The sequence below is a fragment of the Podarcis filfolensis genome (assembly GCF_964270895.1).
Source record: "Podarcis filfolensis genome assembly, chromosome: 4".
Classification (NCBI taxonomy): Eukaryota; Metazoa; Chordata; class Lepidosauria; order Squamata; family Lacertidae; genus Podarcis; species Podarcis filfolensis.
In genome coordinates this window covers 9,876,449-9,896,472 of record NC_139607.1, presented here as the reverse complement: position 1 = coordinate 9,896,472, position 20,024 = coordinate 9,876,449, and the positions used below count along the sequence as shown (strand labels likewise).

Below are 20,024 nucleotides of genomic sequence, written 5' to 3'. Positions count from 1 at the left end.
GTAAGCAGCAATCTACACTTTGATGTCAGCTCTGCAAACAAACGCCCTCTTTTCAGCTTTGCATGACAAGCCTCACCTCTCACATTTAAAAATAACTACAGCTACTGACATTCACCCACCCAGAAATGGTTGGCAACGGAGGAATTAAGAGGAGGAACTCTGTTTCTATGATTACAGATTGATCATAGAATAATGCACCTGGAATCTGGCTTTGGTTACCGAGCAAGCTAATACGAGAAGAAGCAAATGAAAGGCAAGAGCAAAAAGACACAGCACAAATGTGTGGTTTTCATTGGGCAAGCTGGAAAACATAGGTGTGGTTTAGCACTGACTTAACTACACCTGCTCTGGGCCAGCTGCTTGAGTCATGCACCGAAAGCTACAGGGAGACTCTGCAGTTCGTGTCCTCACTTTTTTTGTTTAAATTACATGTGTACTTATGACAGCGTCTGGCTGGTCCACGTTAAACCCCGTCATACAAAGTGGCCAAAGAATTTCTGCCCGTACATTCCAAAAGATACCTAGTAAAAATAGCACCCAGGAAGGGAAACAGAATGCAAATATACATGTCTATGGTTGTGTCATAAGCAATCCAAAGCTTTTAAAGGGCCTGCTCTTCGGCTAGGAGCTTCAAGAATAGCGTAATGGGAGGAAATAGATATCTGAAAGCAATAGCAAGGGAGAACTTCCAGTGAAATATACCAACAGTGTCAACCCTTCCTACGAAAAATGGCACATACTGTTGTTTCATCCACCATCACCCTGGTTAAAAATGGAATTGCTGTGTAGCATTCATAAGGGGCAACATCAAGAGTTGCCAATCTTTTTGGATTTTGAGGCAGCGCTGGGGGCGCCAGTCACAAAACATCTGCCATGGGTGGCACGGCATAACACAAAATTAGAAAAAGTACAATTGCAGTGAATTTTTTCCATAATTTTATCTTCATATGAGAAAAGGTTTAACCTGTTGAATTTCTGTCTAGGAAATGAGACAGATGCAGGGAAAGTGCACTAGGAAGGATGCACTAGAAAACAGCAGCTCTTGGGGGCCACAGGGATTCCTATAGCCTTGGTGTCCAAATGTCTCACCATTTGCAGCTCTGATTTCCTTCACTAGGTTTAATAAACAGATAAAGCTACAGATTGGCTTTAAAAAATAGTTCAAAATCTGGGGCTCTGAGTTGGCAACCTCTGGGCTAGACCCTTAGGTGTTAATAACTCTGGGTTTAATGATTTAACACAAATAATACTAGATACTCAGGATTTTACTTAGCAGAACTAGATATTTGATTTCACATTCATTTCGCCTCATTGGAGCAGTGTATTCTTCAGATATATTTGCATCATTTGCCCGATTACTAAGTGGCAACTGGGAAGTTAACTGAGCACCTTGATCAACAACCCTGGATTCCTTTACTTTGCACCAATCTATTCTATAACCCGCTAGAACCTTGTACTACAGTTACTGACTGGGGTGCAGCTGCACTGGGTCCAATACTGGTAAGGGAACCACAACCCGACTTCATGGGTTTTTAACCCTTATAAAACGAACTTCTTTTGGCCAACAAGCAATGTCAGAGCTGTGAGTGATGAATGCTACAGATAACTTTAAATGATCTAGGAATCTGTTTCTCCAAGCAATGGAAAGGGGCTTCATTCTGAAGCTGTGCCCATTCCTAGCCCCAATTTCCCCTGGTATAGAGGTGAATATTGTCCAGAGAAATAATTGATCAATGTGTAGCTACGGCCTGGCCATAGCACCCTCACCTGAAAGCAAAAGGCAGCAACAAAGACAAGACCTCCTGCTCTAACACAGGCTTAATTTCATGCCCCCCTGTGGCGATCACACAGGGTCCCCGGACGTTTCACCGTCTATTGATCCCTGTGCCACCACTTTATTTCTCACTGCCACCACCCAGGCCCTACCTGGTACAATACTGAGTCCAGTCAGGGCTACCGTATTTTTCGCCCTATAGGACGCACTTTTTTCCCTCCAAAAATGAAGGGGAAATGTGTGTGTGTCCTATGGGGTGAATACAGGCTTTCGCTGAAGCCTGGAGAGCGAGAGGGGTCGGTGTGCACCGACCCCTCTCACTCTCCAGGCTTCAGGGAGCTATCCACAAGCCTTGCAAGCCCGGCAGGAGGTCCCGCGGGCTCACAAGGCTTGCGGGCAGCAGCCTGCAGCCCACAAGCTCGGGGGACAGCGGGGAGGCGCAGCGCACCTTCCCGCTGTTCCCCGGCCTGGTTTGGATTCCCCGACCTGGTTTGGGGGGGGAATAAACGAAAAAATTTTTTCCTTTATTTCCCCCCAAAAAAACTAGGTGCGTCCTATGGCCGGTGCACCCTATGGGACGAAAAATACGGTAAATTGGAACAGAAACCTCTGTTTATTTATTGCAGATTAACAAGCGTGTGGTTTTATAAACGGCATCAGTCAATTACAATCATGGGGTGCCTATCCAGACCTATAACTTCCGCTACCTGCTATCACTCACTAAACCACCTCTCAGATATTTACTTGTCTGCCTAGCTCCTAACTGTTCCTGACGCAACTTATTTCTCTACACTAACTCAACCTCCCCACAAACTCTATCCCAGTTCACTCCCACTCCAACCAACCTCCCAACGAACTCCTCCCTTTGCCCCTCCCAGAGCTGGTTTTATACTCCCTCTGACTCCACCCCCTGGGTTCTGATTGGGTCACTTGTTTAACTAATTCACCTCCAGCACTCTCATATGTTAACGTCACCCCCCCACCCCACCCGAATTACTCTGCTTTGAACTTATAAAATCAAATAAAATGCAAATAAAACCCATCATTATAATACCATACTTTTTGGGGGAGGGGGGAGAAATGGCTGTGGTGGGTAAATCATGGGTTACATCATTCGTGCTAAGTAGCTCAGTGTTGCTATACTAATAATGTTTTGCCTGCCCAGGGTGGGGCCCTAAATGTATATGACAACCCTGGGGTGCAGACCAATGCTGTCATCAAGTCTCTTGGCATATTGGGACTTCCCTCTTTCTTTCTTTCTTTCTTTCTTTCTTTCTTTCTTTCTTTCTTTCTTTTCCTTTGGGAAATGCAGCTGCAAATGCAGCATGTGATTAACTTATTTCCTCCCATGGGGGGGAGGAGAATGGATGTATTCTTGCAGAGGGCTGTTCCTGATCATATAAACACAAAAAGGGGCATTCATGTCAAAGTCTCAAGTCCCTTTTGTTAACAAAAAAGAAGGGGTTGGGGAATGAGCAGTTGTCTGACCTGTGCAGATAACACTGCTGTAGTTATCAGGAGGAGGATGAATAACCACAACAATGCTTTTCAATTATACTGCTTACTTTTTAACAGTTTACTCTTGAATTTACCCAAGTATGGGCATCTGAATCTTGCTATAAATATTAAATGCTTTTTGATCTCCTGCCGCACCCGCTCAGCCCCAACCACGATGTGAAATACTGTGCCTGATCTTCCACTGAGTGTGGTATTGCCAGTCTAAGATCAAACTGAGGAAAGACATACGGTAAGGGTGCAGAATCTCTGGCTGTTTTCCACAAGTCATACATCATGTGTGGGGCAGGGGGAGGTGCAGCTGCCAGAATGCAATCAGGAGCCTGAAAAGTATGGCTTTGTCTTATCACCCATCAGGTAAACTGGATGTGCTAGCAAGTTCCCTGCAGGAACTCACTTGTGCAGCCAGTGCTGTGGAAAGTAGACTTCAGCATTACCACCCATCAGCTAATGGGCGGTAGAGCCAAGCCAGCTGGATCGGCTGCATGAGCAAGTCACTTTAAAGCACCAAAAAAGGCCTCAAAGCACTCAATCATAGTGATGCCAGACCCTGCCCACATGTCAAGTTTGGCCTACAAAGCTAGGATCTCATAATGATCTGGCGTGTGGAGCCCAAAAGGCTCACTACCCCTGACTTAGTGTAACCTACCTGGTTTGCAACTCATGAAACTTCAGTTCTTTGAACGGCTTAGAATTGGCACTTGGGGAGAACAGTGCTCTTCTAGCTCTAACAGCCAGGTGGTAGGCAGAAATAGAATGGGTTAAAGTATTTTGTACTATGAAACTATAACTGAGGAAAGCCTCACCTGTTCACATTCTTATTGCCTGTGAGAGGTTTATCTTTGAGGCCCTGTGAAAGACGACATATATTTGCATATAATGCAAAACCTATGCAAAATTGTGCTCTCTTCTGGTTTTTACCTTTAAAGCCCTATGCGGCCTAGGACCCACATACTTATGGGACCGCCTCTCCTGGTATGCCCCATGGAGGACCTTAAGGTCCACAAATGACAACATTTTGGAGGTCCCAGGTTGCAAAGTGGTTAGATTGCTCTCAACTAGGACCAGGGCCTTTTCAGTACTGGCCCCGACTTGCTGGAACGCTCTGTCACAAGAGACTAGGGCCCTGCGGGATTTGATATCTTTCCGCAGGGCCTGCAAGACAGAGCTGTTCCCCCTGGCCTTTGGTTTGGACTCGGTCTGACCCTTATGTTTCCCTCCCCTTATGGTCTTGATTTATCGGCTACTTTAAAATGAGGCTGCATTTTAAATTGCATTTTAACCTGTATTTTAAATTGTGTTTCCCTCCCCCCTCTCTTTTCCCCCTATTATGTTTTTACTGTGATTTTATTGGTGTTAGCTGCCCTGAGCCTGGCTCTGGCCGGGGAGTGCGGGGTATAAATAATAATAATAATAATAATAATAATAATAATAATAATAATTATTATTATTATTATTATTATTATTATTATTATTATTAAATTGGGTGAAGGGGCTGATCCGCATGCAGTCTACTAAGCCCATAAAATCCTGCTGGTAAAGAGGAGACTGAGAGGAGATATTATAGCCCTCTTCAAGCTTGTTTTCATCTGCTCCAGAGGCTAGGACTCAAACCAATGGATTCAAGTTGCAAGAAGGGAGATTCTGACTAAACAACAGGAAGAACTTTCTGACAGTAAGAGCTGTTCGACAGTGGAACACACTTCCACAAAAGGTGGCAGACTCTCCTTCCTTGGAGGTTTTTAAGCAGAGGTTGGATGGCCTTCTCATGTATGATCTAGTTGAGATTCCTGCATTGCAGGGGTTGGACTAGATGACCCTCAGGGTCCCTTCCAACTCTAGGATTCTGTGCACACAGAGCTACTACTCTCACCTATTCCCCACAATATTTCGAGATATCCCTCCATGGTTTTGCTACATTGTTAATGCTGACTCCCCAACACACAGAATTATTATTTACCAAGGCCTACAATTTCACTCTTGTGTGCTTGTATAATTGCATATATGGCTGCCAAAAGCTGTATTTCTCCACCCATTCCAATTATTGAATTGCAGAGTCCAGAAAAGAAGGGCAGAAGCGGATGAAGGAGGATTATTCCAGCAGCCAGATTTACCCATGATAGGCTCCTTGTGATTTTAAGAGAAAAGTCATCCTTCAAATTATGGGACAACTTGTTTGATTCTATCCAAGTATACACTGGTTACATTAAAACCAACTTAAATCCTCAAGAGAGAGCGTAGATCTATTATGTAGGAAACAAAGTTTAAAACCCTTGGCTTCCTGTTAATTCTATCTGGGCAGAACCCTCCCAGCTCTTCAGTATATTTGCTTTCTTTATTGTTTAAACAAATACTTATGAGGGGAGTCATACGTTCTCCTTATGTAACAAATATAAATTCCAGCATGCACACCCCAAAGGACCAACATTGCATTATTCGGCTAGGACAAACAGCTTTTACGTAGTATCAGAAATACAAGTTATGGCACATCTTTAACATTCAACCAGAGAGGCGGGGTGGGTGGGAGGTTAGGTTTGAAGAGGAAGCCTAAACTAAATTAGAACACTTAGTTTATGATGCAAAAACTGCAGGAGTTTCTCCAGGCCATAGGAAGATTCAATCTTCCAACACATATTTTGGACTGTTTTCTACCATTATTTACATGCCTGCCACTCCGGTTTATGTACTATTCAAACCAGTGTTATGCAAGCAAAACCAGAACTAGACTTAATGAGTATGAATTAATTAGCATGAAATATATGCACAGAGTCTACGAGTCCAAAGGTTGCTGTTAAGATATACACACATCCTTACTCAATGACTTTCAGTGTTTATTTTGACCACCTTAAGTTGCATTAGAAAGATTTTTGTTTAATTCCTTTAATACCTCACAAAACTTAAACAGCAAGGGAATGTAAGGGATTGGGCATACCAAGAGCTACGTAAGTAGAATCTAATGAATCATGACATTGTAAGAACATTGTATTACTATACCCATCAGTATTACTAGCGAATATGCCAATTCAAATATTTAGTAACAGAGTCCATATTTACCAGTGAATGTGAAACAGCAAAGACCACTCCACCTTCTAAGACAAATTCTAAAAACCATAATTTATAATTACATTAACACTCTCAACTTTTCATTTAAAAAAAATCAAAGTCATGTGCCTCAAAGTTTTCTAAGTTATGAACTGTTGTCCACAGTTATGTAGAATCCCCCATTGCCCCAGAATTTTGGCATCCCTTCCTTTTAAAACATTTCACCCACATAACACAACACACACATCTTTTTCTACTCTTGGCTGAGTGAAAGAGATCTTTCTAAGGACCTAAACATGAGCTTCAATACCAAATCAGAAGGGTCTAGTGATATTTATGTTAAGACCGGAGATTCATAAAGATAAAGCAAAAAAGGGTGCTTAAACGGCTGCATTCACACATGATGCTAAACCATGGTTTAACATTGCAAAGAAAAGTAGGAAAGAGCTGCCTCCCCTCTCCTTCATTGTCACAAAGATGCCTTTGGCAGAGTTTAAGGATACCCAGATTAGCACTACAGTTAAACCAGGTTCTCTAGTTTGTTTGTTTGTTTGTTTGTCTGTTTGTGTGTTTAAATCTGCTTAGTTTAACAAGCTAGCTTCATAACCTATGATTTGAAGTTGGCTTGTTAAGTAACTGGCCAGAATTAATTTTACAACACAATGTTTGGTTTTTGTATAACAAGGCAGGTTTCATGGAAAGCAAGATTAACTCTACCAATGTCCCTGCTTCTAGCTGTACAAGAGGACTGAGGAACCAAAGCATCTTTTAGTGTCCCATGTGAATTTTAAAAATCCCATCTTCAATTGATTTTTATTATTATTCTGTTTTGTTTTCAGCAGACAACCTGTTTTCAGCTCAACCTGAAGCTGGGGACTCTAACAATCTGTAAGATTTCTTGTGGAAGCCTTTGATAGAGATCAGCTGGAATTAGAATATGGGCAGCCACCCCAGCTGTGCCGTTCGCAACACCATGTTCAATCTAGAAGGAAAATCAGACTATTCCCCCCCACACGTGTACAGACAGTTTACAACAGCAGTTTTTACTTAAAAATGGCACTGACAGTCTTCTCCCTATGAATATGTTCTGGGGGTAAATGAATTGGTAAACGTTATGGTGCCGTAAAGTAATTGGGAATCTGATTTACCATGTCTGACATATTAATTAAGTAATCTACAGTGCGCCCGGTTAATTTTACATACTGCATAAGATCTCAAAGCTGATCTCAGATTCCAATAGCCAAAAGTATTTGCACTGGAATATTTACAGAGCAATCCTATGGAGGCTGAGAAGGGGGAAGAATTCCTTTGAGGCAAAACCACCAGTTTGAAAACCCTGCCAGCTTACACCAGTCCAGGCAGAAGAAGGGGGCATGGGGAGTGGGGGAGGGGCTTGTTCATTTTTCTCCTGCTACAAATGACTGCAGGGGGAGGGGAGAGAGTAAACCACACAGGCTTCCAGCCAAGATTTGGTATGAAGGGAGAGAAACAAGGCATAAGCCTGAGTTCAGAAGTCATGACAAGCCAGATACTGGCTTGTTTTCCCAATGATGTGGGAACAGGAGTGGGAAAAGGCACACAGCAGTAAGTTCTGCCTATCATGCTGCTCACTCAAGTTAAACCAAGGTTTGTTTCTAACTATGTTTCAATGCGATGTGCAAACAAGGGTGCTGTTACTAATTTCATAAAATGCAGTTCTAGAAACAGAAACTCTCCCAACTTCTTATCACAACTCTCTTTGCAATTCACTTTCCTGCAAGATCTCCAAAGTGTTTTTGTGCATACCCAACAGTACAAAAACTAGTTTATGCTTTTCCGAGTCGTTACACTGGTATATCATTATCTTCAGTCAAGTGTACAGTTCCTATTAATTTGCTTTCAAAATAATGCTTATATGCACGAGTTAACATTCCCCATCCCCCACCCCTAGTCTATACTTTCCCTACCTGTTCTTATTACCGATGAGCCAAAACTGGTGTGTGCGGATTTCACATAAATCAGTGTTCCCCACCCACCCACCCACCCACCCACCCAAAGGACACTGTCCACTTTTGCTCTTTTTACAGGTCGTAATCAGATTGGTATTCTTGCCTTTCTATGCTGTTCTGGTGAGCACTTTTCTGCCAGCACACCATGCGAAGACAAATGTTTCTGCCCAGTTGCTTTGTCGGCAAGAGGCCAATATTCATTCCTCTCCCCCTTCAAGAGCTGTGACTTTCGTATACAGCTCCACATGACTGGCTCCATACTGGCATGGTCCCAATTGGCTGGAATCAGAAAGTGAAGCAATTGCCCCAATTATAAAGAAGAGCCACTGGTGCAGTGCTGTAGTAGAGTACAACCAGGACACATACAGATCCAACTAGGAAGTGTATAGTAGCAGCAGTGGCTACTAACACCCCACCTTTTCTGCAAGAGGCTCATGGTGATTTAAATACAGATCTCCTCCTTCCCATGTTATCCTCATAACAGCTCTGTGAGGAAGTTCAGGATGAGAGTGAGGGGCTGGCCTTTAAAAGCACACCTTCTGCACCAAAAACTTTCAGTGGTTAAAAAAAAAATGCAGGGGAAGACGTAAGTCTTAACAGTGTTTCCTTTTTGAAATTGCTGCTTAAAATAATAATAATAATAAACCTTCATTCATTAGAAAGTATGTTCAGTCTAGAGGCGAGTCTCAAAAAGGGCATTAGAAACAAAGTTCCAAGGAGAATTTCCTGGACCAAGAAAATCCACCTGCAGAAAGCAGGGATTAGGGCAGTTTATATGTTTCGAACATTAACTAAGATTTCTGTGGCAGCATAACTCAACTTTTCACAATGGCCAAATTTTACAGCAGATGTGGACTAAAACATAGTGATCATTTTCAAACATTGGAGCACATAATAAATGTTAAGACTAAGGAAGAAAATAAAAATTTCTCATGATTTGGAATTACCTGAACTACTGCCACTTTTGTATTGTGTGTGCGTGTGCTTTTACCTCCCTTCAACTCCTATGGATCGTAAATAATCAAAATTGTGAGGGATACTTCCAGACTACAATCTCAAGATCTGCAGAGTTATAAAATGAGCTTTTTCATACATAGGGAATTTATTATATTGGACCATAAAAGCTTATGCATTCTACAATTACAGTGGGACCTTGTTTTGCAACCAGGATCTGTTCCGGAGCCCTGGTCGCTGGCCGAAAAGGACGCTGGGCAAAGTGCCGTGTCTGCGCACATGCGAGGAGTGGTTTGCACTTCTGTGCATGCAGCAAACCCGGAAGTAACCCGTTCCGGTACTTCCGGGTTTGCTGTGGACGTTCGACGGAATGGATGCTCGACGAGGCGGACGCTAGATGAGGTACCACTGTAATTCAGTTCCATGCTTGGAGGTGCATGTAGTTAACTGAGTCAGAGCTGCACATTGGTACTCACACTCCATTTATTAGAAACAACACAACAAATAGCTGGCTTTAGTTTTTGCATTCAGCATTCAGAGGGCAAAAAGCCTTTGTGACTAAGTATTCATCACAGATGCATTAGAATTACTAATTATCTTTATGGCGCATGGAGAGAAACAGGCGGCTGGTCACATGAGCAGGAAGCCCAGAATTCCCAGACACTAATCTCAGCTGACTGTGACATTCCATCTATGTAAAAAGGAGAAGGACCAAAGTTGCTTTTCTCCAGACTGCACGAAAGATTGATGCAACTTTGAGAAGGCCTAACTAGACCACTGCATGGTAGCAAGTTTAGCAGTGCACATAATTTTTTGCCTGAGCAAAGGGGAGGCCAGGGGAGCCTGTGTGTAGAGTGTGCAACTAAAGTGTAACTCTCCTCCCACATTTTCTGCCTTATTTTGCAGCCAGCTTCCCCTAATCTGTTGCATCTAAAGCCAGCAGAGATATTGCAAGGGTATAACTTATAAACTCAAAATCTCCCTCTCTTTCTCTTGCACATGCACAAACTGTAAGTCAAATCACATTTCTACTTCTGTAGACACAGTTATAGTATTTGGGATGGAAGACCTCATGTGAAGGCAAAGTCCAACACTTCAAACCAATATAAAATAGGGAGTAAATCTCAAAGGTCGTCAAAGTGCAAGTAGATAAATAGGCACCGCTCTGGTGGGAAGGTAAATGGCATTTCTGTGTGCTGCTCTGGTTCACCAGAAGCGGCTTAGTCATGCTGGCCACATGACCCGGAAGCTGTACACCGGCTCCCTCGGCCAGTAAAGCGAGATGAGCACCACAACCCCAGAGTCATTCCCGACTGGACCTAACGGTCAGGGGTCCCTTTACCTTTACTAAAGATACAAAATGTCTTGCTTATCACCCTTTTAAAACCAGGATTTAGAATAGTTAAGACAGTGACAGAGATGACAAAACATAAAAAATGCAAACCATTTTGTGCCTTCCTGTGGTGAAAAGTGATCTGTATTGGAATTGAGTGAATAATGAATAAATTTACAAAATGTTGCCATGGGGGGCAGGGGAAGAGAGGAATATGCAGTAGTTAGAAGGATCTTGCTTAATTTCAATGGTTATAGAAACATATAGGACTAGAATGAATGGGCTTCAGTTAAAAGATTATAGGTGTGGGCTGAAGGTTTTCCTGCACTGCAGGGTATTGGAGTAGATGACACTCTGGGTCCTTCCGACTTTACAATTCCCTGATTCTAAATTTATTGACAGCAACAGCAGTGTGACAATGGAACCAGTTACCTAGAAGGTGTGGTGGACTCTATCTCACTCAAGATTTTCAAGCAGCTATCTATTGGAGCTATTTCAGCATGGAATTTCTTGAAACTGAGGCAGGAGGTTGAACTAGAGGGCCTCAAAAGACTTATCCAACTCTTCTGATGGGTTACTGACATTTAGACATTAGTGCTGTGTAACACAACTACTCCCAACCTGGTGAACCAAACATATTTTGGGTTACAATCATCCCTGACCGTTCCCCATGCTGACTACAGCTGATGGGAGTTGTAGCTCAAAACACCTGGAACGTACCGGGATCAGGAAGGCTGGTGTATGATCTGGGTTGATTTTTTAAAAATATCTTTATGTCTTCAGTTTAACAGTCTTCTGGTGGTGCCTTTTCTGGCTCCTTTCCCTCCCCTAGAACCTACTTCCTCTTGGGATACAAGCAGAAAGAGCCCAAGAAAGTCTCACATAAGGGTACTGATAAAAGTGTTTTGGAATAAGGGATGAGCTAAGATCAGTACTTTAGTGGGCCTTAAAGGTAAAGGGACCCCTGACCATTAGGTCCAGTCATGGATGACTGGGGTTGCGGCGCTCATCTCGCTTTACTGGCTGAGGGAGCCGGCCTACAGCTTCCGGGTCATGTGGCCAGGGTCATGCCTAAGCTGCTTCTGGTGAACCAGAGCAGTGCACAGAAACGCCATTTGCCTTCCCGCTGGAGCGGTACCTATTTATCTACTTGCACTTTGATGTGCTTTTGAACTACTAGGTGGGTAGGAGCTGGGACTGAACAACAGGAGCTCACCCCGTCGCAGGGATTCGAACCGCCGACCTTCTGATCAGCAAGCCTTCGTTTTGTAATAACAAAAGTTTGTAATATGACCTAAGAATGCCAGAATATGGCATTAGGAGAAGACAACTTTAGAGAGATATTGGCAACTAAGAATGCCTGAATATATACAAGGCTACCACCTATGATTCCCTTAATTTCTTTAGAGTGTCTCAGGTGCAAGGTAAAGGATTTCAATGTGAATTGAAGTAGAGCAGTTTAACTCTCAAGGTATCATATTATCTGAAAACATAACAGGTGCAGAGATTCATTTGAAGCTTGGAGGTTTCTTTCAGTCCATTAAACCTTTCCTGCATTTGCTTCCTGTGAACAGGCTGCTACAGTTGATACTTGCTTTTATTGCTATAAACCTCAGAACACACATCACTCTACAGAACGGCACAGTCTTCTGGAGTATGTGCTTCTGTTGACACTTGGTAGTTTTGTTAACAGAGGGGAACGTTGACAAACAGCAGTGGTGGCAAATCACACAAACACTCACTTGTCAAACCAGAGTTGGAGAAGAAATACAGGCTAAAAGTTGCCTGAATCTAGACAGCTGCCCAGGAAGTGTAAAGGGCAGGGCAAATGTTGCACATTCCTCACCCGCCCATTGCCAGGGTTGCCAATGCACTGCCTCCTACACTGAAGCCAGGAGTACATTTACTAAGAATTCAGCTTGAAAACATTGCAGGGCCCTGATGCTCAAAAATGCTACACCCACTAGAAACTATTTGCTCTGGCTTAACTGGTTTGTGGTTCAGACCTGCCGTGGTTCCAGCTGCAATTCCAGCGGTAAGCAGGAAACACAATACAGAACAATCTCTTAACAGGGCAGGCAAAAGTATGCTTGCCCTTTATGGCATCAATGACCTTTGAACGCCTTAGCTCCGCTGCTGTGTTTAATCATCCACAAATACCATTTGTTGACTTGTTTGTGCTTCCACTGCGAACATTATCCCCAACAGCTCAGGACACACCCACATTCAGCAAGTGTGCACAATAGCACTACAGAGGAAAGTGCATGTAAAGTTTTCAACTGTCTAGCACAGGGACAGAAAACCCTTCCTGTTGTAAAGGACCTTGCTGCCATTTATAAATTTGTTTGTGGGCTGCATGGAACATATATTGCACTAACAAAACACTCAGAGATACAAGCTTCAGCACATACAGTATAGAGAAAAGAAAATATGTACAGCAGGGGATGGGGGGAGACATCTCAGTTGCAGGAGCCAAATATGGCCCCATTTGATCTTCAGGACATTCCCCCATCACACACAGCCAGCCCATAATACTTCCCTCACTGGCAGCCCACCCACCTTTCAGCTGGTTGGATTGTGTCTTTGAATTTTGATTATGCCTCTTGTTGGGATGGAAGATACAGAGATGTGTGCAGAAACTAGACACACAATGATACAGAGGTAATTCATTGCTCTGTTCATTTTTGCCTGCTCATGGGGCTCTTGAAAGTTTGCCCAGAAGAAGTTTGGCCCTTGCATTGCCCTCACTCCTGATGTATATGGACATATGCTTACATTTTTCCTCTGCTTGTCAATTCTATAGAATGCCAAGTCACAGCAGACTATCTCTGCAACCAAGCTGGGACTGGGCGTACTTGTGTAGCTAACTAACACAATCACAATGCATGTTTTGCTGCAGAAGTTTGGTTCCATGCCCTCACGCATTATTGTGGGGTTTTTTAATGGCAAGAACTACCTGTGAGGGGCCTTTACTTTACCCTAGATATGCATACTTCAGAACATATTATCTGTCTTTTAGTTTAGCTTCCCCGACCCCCACCCCGCCCCAGCAACACACTCTTAGTTTTCCTGTGGAAATGCTTGCTTCACATCTTATTTGCAGCTTAAGAAGCCCAGCTTTCCCTGCATGCTTTTTTGTGTAAAGAGCATCACACAGATGGAATTTGCTAATTGAAATGCTGCCCTTCCTGCAGTACACAATGCCCGATTCAAAACGCTCAATCGCTCCCCAAACATTTTCAAGAGAAATAACATTCAAATGTGCTTAGGGACGAACAGTACTGTGAAGAATGCTATGGGTTCTGGTCTAAAAATAATCCTACCTACCATGCCCAAGGCATTAAAATACTACTTCACCTGAGGGAACTCACCTCTTCTTTGCTTTGTTTGAAAAATAATTTATTACCTATAAACATTTTGGTCAGAAACTCACGTTCCGACTCGTGAGATATTTTTAACACAACTAAAAAGGCTGACTATCAATACCTCCCCTCTCCCAAACATCTTCCAGTAGGTGAAGAGCTGTGTCTTAGTACAGCCCCTCTCATTATACAACACGGATGCTCACCTTAAGGTACCAAGGCTTGTGATTCCCCCCCCACACACACACACTGCACTTATGCCATCAGCAATAAAGCTGCTCTCTAGTTCTCCTCATCTTCTGAGGACCACGTTAGATGCTGCATAGGCATCCATGATGGATCTGCCCCAACATGATTTTCTTTGGTAAGCAGCAGCCATAGGGAACAAGCATTTGAATAACAGCTACACAGATTGGATGAGGAGCAATCTTACCATTTCTTCAGTGGTAATCTGCCATAAAATGTCTATTTTGGTTCAGTATCACTCTTCCCCACAACGGGGTGAGCTCCTGTTGCTCAGTCCCTGATCCTGCCAACCTAGCAGTTCGAAAGCACGCCAAAGTGCAAGTAGATAAATAGGTACCGCTCTGGTGGGAAGGTAAGCGGTGTTTCCGTGCACTGCTCTGGTTCGCCAGAAGCGGCTTAGTCATGCTGGCCACATGACCTGGAAGCTGTACGCCGGCTCCCTCGGCCAATAAAGCGAGATGAGCGCCGCAACCCCAGAGTCGGTCACAACTGGACCTAATGGTCAGTGGTCCCTTTACCTTTACCTTACCACTCTTCCTGCTATGGAAGGGTTAAATGTTGACTCACTGGGCAAGGGAATGTGGTGTAAAAAGATATTTACCTGTATGGGGGGGGAATAGCTAATGTGCCTAACATAGGAAGTGTTAAGAGCCCCTAGACTTGAAGTTGCTTGTCCCTATTAAATATACATTTTCTGTTTCAAATGGCGCAATGTAACAAACTAATCTGTTGTTTCAAAATATAATATATTTGCTTAGCAATGGAAGGAGAGTTTGTTAAATTTAAATGAATACCATCATTGGAGGAAAGATAGGGGATCATGGTGGGAGTGAATAAAACACTAGATAAGTTACTTTAAAACTTGACCCAGATGTTGCATATGGAGGCAGGAAGTAAAGAGAGAGAGAAGACTATCCTTTTAAAGGCAACATTACTAATGCTTAGTAATTGTGTTGGTATGAAGAATAAGATGAAACGCAATTCAAGGAAAATATTGCTGTACATTACTAGGCTTGGCATAGCTTTACCAATATCAATACATTAAGAACATGTTGTGAACATCTAGTAAATCTATACTGTAACATGCAAACAACAAGGGGGGGAGCCAGATGTTGTTGGACTACAATTCCCATCATCCCTGACCTCCTGTCATACTGGGGCTGTTGGGAGGGCACACAATGGCCAGTACTGCACCCAAACCTTATATTAATATCACCTCTAAAAATCCAATTTGCCAATGCTAATTTGAATAAACAGAATCCAGAAAGCAAAACTGACAATGCAAAAATATACTTTACGACTTACCAGCCCAGCTATTGGTGTTGACAGACGATTAATCTTTCTAATGATGCCAGGTTTGATCTTGTTAATTAGACTACAAAAGAATGAGAGTTAACCAGGTTTTATAATGCAATTTTACTCTAGGGCTAAACATAAGCATTAAAATTACAAAGTACTGCTCCTCTTATTTAAATTATACGAATCAATTAAACAGATGACAACTGCCTTTGCCTCAGCTTTTCTGCTGATAAAAAATAGAACTTATGCATGTGTACATGTAAGTATCAAAAGACTGGGAAATGTAAAACAAAGAAACAGAAATCTTTAAGCATGGGAAAATAAGTGCCAAACAAATAGAATGTAGGTACACAAAATACTGCTGTTCGTACCATGAAGTTGCATGCATAGACAATAATCTTTTCTGTTTTGTTTTGTGCAACCTGCTATTTTAAAAAAGTTGTTTCCAACTGTCTACCTTCAGAGAACCCTTGGATTTACCCGCCAAGGAATCCCCCCTGTGCATTGCGAGAATTTGGGAGTGTCTTAGAGCTCATGGTTCACAAGAACTGCTGGCCAGACCTTTTGCTGGCCGCACCACAGCTTCAACTGCACAGAGAATGCAACCGTCCCATCGTAAGAAGAGACTAGTGAAAGGGACGGGCGGGGTTGTCTTTTAGAGAGGCTTATGCGCCATTTTCAATTTTGGGAATTCATGAATTTCAATTCATTGGGAATAGCCTCTAATAAGCTTCTGGAGAACTCTTGTGCTCCTCATTTAGAAAAGTTGTACTGACCAAGCAAGGACCTGTTCCTTTACCCAAACACCACCCATGTAAGATAGACTACACTTTCCTACGAAGCAGAGGGGAGAAAGTATTAGTCATCACTCCCATCATTACCACAGAGAAGGACAAACAAATGTGACTTGGGACAAAGTTGTTCAGTACCCTCTTGTAGCATATGCATCACGGCCAATTTACACAACCAGGAGATTCATCATACACTTAAAAAGCAGGTCCAACTAGAGCACTGACCAGTTCAGCATACAAAACTGGAGCAGAAATGAACGCTGGGCTTAGTCCAGCTGGCAGCAGCTATAGTTACACAATGTTAGGTGAACAGGCAGCACCCAAGTCTCCCCAAAGCAGATTTTTAACAAGGCAGAACTCAATCAATATCCTGCCTCCAGTTTTGACAGTCCTAACAGAGTTGTTCACACAGGCAAGTAGCTCAGAACTGCTTACTTGCCAAGGTTTTGTGGACTAACTCTACTGAAAGGCGTTAAGATAAATCACACATGCATGTCATCACTTGATGTGATGGTTGTCAGGTGGTGAGCTATATGTGTGAACCAGCCCCACCAAGAATGAGGCATGGACTCCAAAGGTCTTAATTTAGGAAGATTCATTATGACGAAGTTGAAAAATTGCCTATAAATACAGTATCTGAAGCAAAATAAAACTTCAGAAACAGTAACAGCTCTGTCTCCCACAAGCCTGGTAGCCTAGATCGCCATAATTGAAGGTCTTCCATTTATATACAACAGCATGCCAACAGGTAAAAACATTTTTTCTCCATTCGCTCACAAATACTTGAGAATAAGTGGAGGGGAGAACATAAAGTGAATGATCTATAAACCCTAACCATAGAATTAAACAAGTTGCAGCAGTGCAGCTTTGCATTCTCAGAAAGAATTTCATTTCTAAAGGCTATCATCCAAGATCTTTCTTGATTGCAAGTGGGTGCTCATTAGTATGAATGAAGGGAAGCTTCAGAAATGGGGGCAGTTCCATCTGCCAAATGCCAGATATTTTCCCATTTCTATTGCCAAATATGACAAAAGTACTAGGAAAATATATCTTTGAAAAGGGTACCTGGTAGGAGTTTTAAACCTTTCCAAAAACCACAACCACTTATTAAACATGTGGCAGAGGAAGAGAGGGAGAAGTACCATGCTGATGTTTTAAAAGGTTGGGGCACTGGGAGAATAGTACCATAGCACTCCCAAATACTGACACTTTTGGGGTATCCTTTTACTAGATAATATGTAAGAGAAGCCAGGAAGAGAAAGCTCCCTCTCCTCAGATGATTGAGGAATTTAACTGTAAATAGACTTTCAACAGAAACTGACCTGTGTGAATCAGGCTAATGTACAGGTAAGAACTTGGGGTTCTCCACTGATGAACACGCTTTCCAAATGTTCCAAACTAGTTCTCAGTTTTTAAAAAATATATATTTAAAATGCATATTTTGAGAGAAAATACAAATGAATGCTCATGTGTATTTCTTTCTCTTACCAAGTCACAACTTATGTTGGAATCGGGGTGGTATGAACTTATGGGAAAACACATGCTACATATTGCATGTGATACGTATCATGTGATACATATTGAAAAACACACCCATCAGCCCCAGCCAATATGAACAATGGCCAGGGATTCTGAGAGCTGCAGCCCATCAACATCTGGACGGCCACAGGCTCCCAACCTCTGAACTAAACGATCCTCAGAATTGGTGTTGATACAACCCACCTTCTCTGCAGATTTTTTTGGTATCACTTGGCTGAAGAGGAGGACTATGTCACATTATGCATGGGAATAATAGAAGTGGGTAGATTTATACCAAAATTGCTCTGTTGAAGGTGGTTAATGTTTAGTTTTAGATGCATCAAACAAAGTATAGAAGAGAAATGCATTAAATAAAACACCCAAGAGCGCACACAATTATATTTTCAGTTGCAATTAAACATTTTTCAAGTTAGGCATGGGGTGCGCAAGGCATCGTGAAAGACAAAGCAAAATACTAAGAAGTCTTGTAAGCCTGAGAAGGGTAGAACTGCTTCTGCTGTTGCACTCATCAATAGATGATCAACAGTTTTAAAAAGCTTTACAGATAAATACTAGCCTTTTCTTGTCAAAAATACTTACTCACACAGGAGGACTCCATTTTCCAAAGCAGCACGGAAGTCGTTCTTTCCAAAACTTTTCCCAGTAGCTGCCTAGAAAGAAAACATATCATAAGCTGTCTTTTCAGAAAATGGGAAACAAGAGAATGCAGCCTTTTTAGATGCATTCATAGGATGTCATTTCTCAAGTCTGCAATTTTTACTCAGCATGGTGAAAAACCTCCCCCCCCCCCTTAATCCTGGTGAGTATGACAAGTTCCAATCTCCCTCCCAAGTTTGGACATAGAGAAGGGGCAGAATAGGATCCACACTGTTGTGCTCAGTAGGCCTCAGAAACACACAGGAGCTGCAAGTATGATCTCTACCCTTCCCTAGTTCACCTAGGAAGAGACATTTACCCCAACCTCAGACTGATTTTTGTAGGTTTGTAGTAATGCCAGGGGCAACCACATGTTTTGAGTTGACTATCTGTATCCCTAATGAATATTCATGCTTATGAATGCAAGACTATGCTATCTTTTAATGAGGGCACAGGAGACATTCTATCAGGGAAATGGCCCCGATAACAAATTTGCTGCATTCTTAAGGTGTTTTACCTCAAGGGCCTGAAAATTTGTTCAAAACTACGTCTACCATACTGTGTCTCTATTTGCACTTTTATTTTATTAGAAACAGGGACAGGGCACACACCCCAGCTTCATAATCTGCAGGTTCCCATTGCAATTCATTCAACTTTCATTAAACATACAGGGTTAAAGGGTAAAGGGACCCGTGACTGTTAAGTCCAGCCGTGAATGACTCTAGGGTTGCGGCACTCATCTCGCTTTACTAGCCGAGGGAGCCGGCATTTTGTCCGTAGACAGTTTTTCCGGGTCATGTGGCCAGCATGACTAAGCCGCTTCTGGCGAAACCAGAGCAGTGCACAGCAATGCCCTTTACCTTCCCGCCGGAGTGGTACCTATTTATCTACTTGCACTTTGACGTGCTTTCGAACTGCTAGGTTGGCAGGAACTGCTAGGTTGCTATGCCTTAACATATAAGTAATGCATTCATAACGACATTCAAGCCAGAAAAACAAATAGCTGCTAAACCCTCAAATGTCTCCCACCCCCTTCATAAATTACCATTCTTCTGAACCATTCTTTTCTAATGGCATTCATCTTTTTAAACAGTTATACTAGTGTCTGTATTATTTGATCATTTGGATATTGCCCTCTACATGGGGCTGCCTTTAAAGACAATCTGGAAATTACAGTTAGTACAGTATGCCAAAGCAAGATAATGGAGACAGACATCAAGGATCCTGAACACTGATCCTGAAAGGTCATCCCTGGATGACCTAATCATTTCCAGGCTAAATTTAAGATGACTGTCTTATAAAGCCCTCTGAAATCTCTTGAGGGACCAGGTATGTGAAATTCCACTTCACCTTGGCAGCCTGCCTGGGTGTTTAGATCAAGGGGAGGCTTTTTCATTGTTCCAGCACTAGGGTGATGACACAAGATAAGGCCTTCTTGGTGGTAGCACCCCAGTTATGACCTACCTTCTCCCTGGAAGTAAGCCTGGCATGGACATTTAAGTGCCAGGTTAAAATCTGTTTGCCCAGAGATTTGTGGAACATCAG

General features: G+C 42.6%; 1 protein-coding gene across 44 annotated transcripts in view; it reads right to left on the bottom strand.

Moving 5' to 3' along the window:
• The window catches only part of LMO7 (LIM domain 7), a 154,879-nt gene that overhangs the window by 80,693 nt on the left and 54,162 nt on the right, over window positions 1–20,024 (bottom strand). For 33 of the 44 annotated variants that reach the window (XM_083610384.1, XM_083610366.1, XM_083610370.1 and 30 more), the window contains exons 3-4: window positions 18,423–18,493; window positions 15,520–15,589 (exon numbers count right to left, since the gene is read on the bottom strand). In XM_083610384.1, the coding sequence (XP_083466510.1) occupies window positions 15,520–15,589; window positions 18,423–18,493 (141 nt within the window). Of the gene's footprint in view, window positions 1–76; window positions 280–15,519; window positions 15,590–18,422; window positions 18,494–20,024 lie in introns of those variants that run through there. The other 11 variants (XM_083610390.1, XM_083610356.1, XM_083610388.1 and 8 more) reach the window with 5 other exon arrangements.